Source organism: Arvicola amphibius, chromosome 6 (assembly GCF_903992535.2).
Source record: "Arvicola amphibius chromosome 6, mArvAmp1.2, whole genome shotgun sequence".
Classification (NCBI taxonomy): domain Eukaryota; kingdom Metazoa; phylum Chordata; class Mammalia; order Rodentia; family Cricetidae; genus Arvicola; species Arvicola amphibius.
The window spans coordinates 20,937,379-20,941,614 of NC_052052.2; the positions used below are offsets into that span (position 1 = coordinate 20,937,379).

The 4,236-nt window shown below is 45.5% G+C and overlaps 1 protein-coding gene across 1 annotated transcript; it reads right to left on the reverse strand.

The window, feature by feature from the left end:
• Positions 1 to 323: 323 nt before the first annotated feature.
• LOC119817643 (60S ribosomal protein L28) lies at positions 324 to 757 on the reverse strand. Its single transcript, XM_038334973.1, has one exon. It carries the CDS (start codon positions 735 to 737, stop codon positions 324 to 326), a length of 414 nt encoding a protein of 137 aa, XP_038190901.1. The 5' UTR covers positions 738 to 757.
• Between the last annotated feature and the right edge of the window lie 3,479 nt (positions 758 to 4,236).

Here is a 4,236-nt window from a genome sequence, read left to right on the forward strand (position 1 = left end):
TTCATCACTCCTCAGTCTCTTCCCCCACCTCACTGGTCAGCTAGTGAGTCATTTTAGTCAGCAGGATGGGGTAGAGATGGCAATGTGGCATCTCAGGTCCTGAGCCCCCAGACACCATACATTCTCCCATCCCACCTCTCCGAGTCCTACTATTGTCCTGGAAACAAGCTTCTAGGGGAGCCTGCTGAGAATGAAAGGATCCCCTCACCCCAGATGATGACCAAGTGGCCACTCATCCACTGCCTAAGGTCATCTGTGATGATTAGTTTTAATTTTTTTTTGAAAAAGTCAGTAGACTCTTTATTGCTTCTGGGGTGTAGGGCTCAGGAGCTCTTGGTGGGACGGGTCCGTTTCCTCTTCACTACCACAGGCTTCTGGCTTCGTAGGATGGCACTGGCCCTGCGGATGGCTGCCATGCGCAGATCGGGGCGGTACTTGTTCTTTCGGATCATGTGCCTGATGCTGCTCAGGGTGGCCCGTGCATTCTTGTTGATGGTGGTCCTTACGTAAGAAGTAGCTGGTTTGCGCTGACCGGATCTGCGTTTCATGACCACCACGACCCCTTTGCCGTCGGCTGCGGGCTCCACTCCCACTGTCTTGCGGTGAATCAGCCCGTTGTAGCGGAAGGAGTTGCGGGCTTTCAGATTATTGGGTTCGGTGCTGTACGTCTGCTTATTCCTCTTAATCAGGAAACTGGAGCAGTTCCGAACGACCATCCATTGCAGATGCGCAGACATGGCGGCACCTACTCTTCTATGGCGGATGGAGACGGCGATTTGTTTTAATTTAACTTAATCTAACTTGACACAGCCTAGAGTCACGTGGGATGAGACTCTCAACGAAGTGTTGCCTACATTGGGTTGGCTCGTGAGGCATGTCTGTGGTGGACTGTCTTAAGTCAATTGATGAGGGAAGACTCACCACTGTGGGTGGCATCATTCCCTAGGCGAGGGGGGGGCGGTGCTGAACTGTATAAGACTGGAGAAATTGAGCTGAGCAAGTAAGCGATTGAGCTTCCATGAGTTCCTGTCTCTCTGCTCTTGACTGTCGTTGTGACTGTAACCAGCCGTCTTCGGCTCCTGCCACTGTGTCTTCTCTGCAAAGATGGACTGTAATTCAGAATTGTGAGCTAATGTCCTTTGTCTCTTAAGTTGCTTTGTGTCGAGATGTTTTACAGCAGCAACAGAAATGAAACTGGAATACTGTGGTTGTTTGAATGTCATTGGCCCCCATAATCTCATAGGGAGTGATGCTATTATGAGGTGTGGCTTTGGTGGAGTGGGTATGGCCTAGTTGGAAGAAGTGTGTCACTGTTGGGGTGGGCTTTGAGGTTTCCTATGCTCAGGATACTACCCGGTGTCTCAGTTGACTTCCTATTGCCTGCAAGATTTTGGATTATCAGCTATTTTTCCAGTACTATATCTGCCTGCCTGTTGCCATGGTCCCACCATGATGATAATAGATTGAACCTCTGAAACTGTAAGCGAGTCCCAATTAAAAGTTTTCCTTTATAAGAGTTGACATGGTCATGGTGTCTCTTCACAGTGATAAAAACCCTAAGACAAACACCACCCAAAAGCAGTCAGCTCCAGCTAACCACAGACAAAGAGCACATCTGTCTGAGAACATCCTGTCCAGACCAGGAGACTCTCAAGCAATTGTTTGGTGACTGATGCTACCTGCTGTTGAGTATTCTGCAGGCCTGGCTGCCATACTCTGTCCTGTGTGTTTCTTCCTTTCAATAACTTTATGGATGAACATAAAACATCCCTGTTTTTAGAGGTTGGGGTGAGACACAGAGGAGTCTTGGCTGAAGTCACCTTGCTTCTAATTGAAGGCCTAAATGTCAACCCAGGCCTTTCTCACTTCTCTGTGAAGATCTAATGTGACCAATGAATCTCTAACACTGAAAAGGTAGATAGATTGAATTCCATTAGTTAAGTCTTCTCATAATGTAATGGAGCAAGACGCAGGGACGGGGAACCAACACTGTGATTGATTAATAATGTCTGCCACTGGTGGTGCAGTAGGCACAGTGGTGTGAGTGCTGTGCTATGCATTTAGCAGGTAAGTCTTGAATACACTGAAGCTCAAAGTCAGAGAGAAATTTGGGCAACCTATCAGGATTTGTCTCCGAGGTAGAGTCCCAGCAAGACTGCCTGCACTGTACTTAGGTGCTGAGTCTAGTCAGTCATGCTACCATGACCGTTCTGCCCTCTGTGACAGCCAAGATCACTCATCGGGAGTTTGTTAGAGACAGGGGGTGAGAGGGCATTTAGTTCCAGATTAAGAATAATGACACTGGCTGCTTAGATTCTGTTCTCTGAAATTAACAGAAGGTGGTAATGACAAGAAACAGACCATAGCAGCAAGTTATGTTTTGTTTCTTCTTTCATTTTTATTGAAAACAGAAATGACTACAGCTCCTAATCACAGACCTAGAAGGTTTCCTCCCCAAGCTATGGAATGTAGACCAGAACCAGAGGAAACTGAATCCGTGCAGACACTCCAAAGATGTTTTCCACATAGGAAAGCAGAGGTTTTACAGACATGCCAGTGCAGATACCTCAGCCAGATCTGAAAGCTTGGACTGATAATCCTCTGCTCAGAGCTCTAGGACCCACCTGTACTCCTCAGAGGCATTGCTGGGCTTGCGGCTGCAGGGACAGCAAGCTTTAAACTCTGAGCTGTGAGAGAAGGTCCAAGACGACAAAGCCAGATGTGAGCTATTGCCCAAGGCCATTGTCCCTACTCTCCCTAGACAGTTTTACTACAAGGCTCTGATTGGTTAACAAAGCTGCTGAAGGAAGCATGCAGGGACTCTGACAGAGGAAGGAAACATGGCAAAGACAGGAAGTTCCCCGAGGACACAAGGGAAGTAGTGTTTTCACAGGCCCTTGTAATATCACTCCACACAACAATTCTTTAAAAACACTCAAGATGAAAACGAAGTACTGTGGTTTGTGTCTGTCATCCCAGCAGACAGGAGGCTGAGGCCAGCCTAGAGATACACGTAAGATGGCGCAAGAAATCTAAAATCTAAAACAGAATGAGAACAAATATAAAGGACCAGAAAATATGGGGATAGAAAGCAAATATGGAATACAAGGTGCGTATTCAGGAGCTGTTCTTAGGAATGCAGCCAAAGTAGATGAGGCAGGATGGGGGAGGAGGAGGGGAGAGAAGAAATTTAAATTATACAAACTTGAACCACCACCAAGTTGGGACTGAGTGGCACAGGTCTGTAAACCTAGCTAATCAGGAGAGCAAGATGAGTGGATTGAAAGTTCAAGGTCTGACTGGACGATAGGGTGAGTTTAGAGCCAGCCTGGGGAACTTAGTAAAACCCCTTGTCAAAATTAAAAGCAATTGAAAAGAAGGGTGGGGGATCTAGGTCATTGGTAGAGTGTTTGTCTAGCAAATCTGAGGCCCCAGATTCAATCCTCAAGACTTAAAAACAAAATAAAACAACAAAACCCCCAGCAAATGAAATGAATGTAGCTGTTCTATAATGAGCTAAAATGAGGAAAAGCTGTAGACTGTTACCCAACATTAAATAGAAAGAATGTTACTTTTTTGAGTATTGTGTCACAGATGGCAGAGATGAGAGTCACAGAAGATAGCCAAAGTTATCCAATAGATGAACATTCCATGAGACCAGAGGTATAAAACTTCTGAAAGATATACTAAAAGAAAAAAATTTGAAGTAAAAGCATCTGTAGATCAAAAGCACACACAAATGGGAAACATATCTAAGACAAGGTTGGAAGAAATTAAAATATCAAAAGATAAAGCTCTGGCTAGAACCATTAGTGGGAGAGTGCTTGCCTTAACAGTCGCAGGACACAGGTTTTCCTTAGCATTACAAACTGAAAGAAATGAACTAAAATGTGTCTGGTGATTTAGGTAAAAATGGTTCAGTCACAGAACTCAGTTGGTTAAAGGCTTGCCTTGTAAGTAAGACCAGAGTTTAATCACTAGGGCCCACATAGAAAAGGTCAGGCATGGTGGTCCTTGTAACCCTGGTTTGTGTGTCATAGACAGACACATTCTAGCCAGTCTACTTGGTGAGTTCCAGCACAAGGAGAGACTTTGTCTCAAAATAAGATAGCTGCTAATGAGATGGACCAGTGGGTAAAGGTACTTGTCATCAAGCCTGATGGCCTGAGTTCAATCCCTAGAACTCTCATGAAGGGGGGATCCAACTCCCACAAGTCGTCTTTCCTTCACACATGT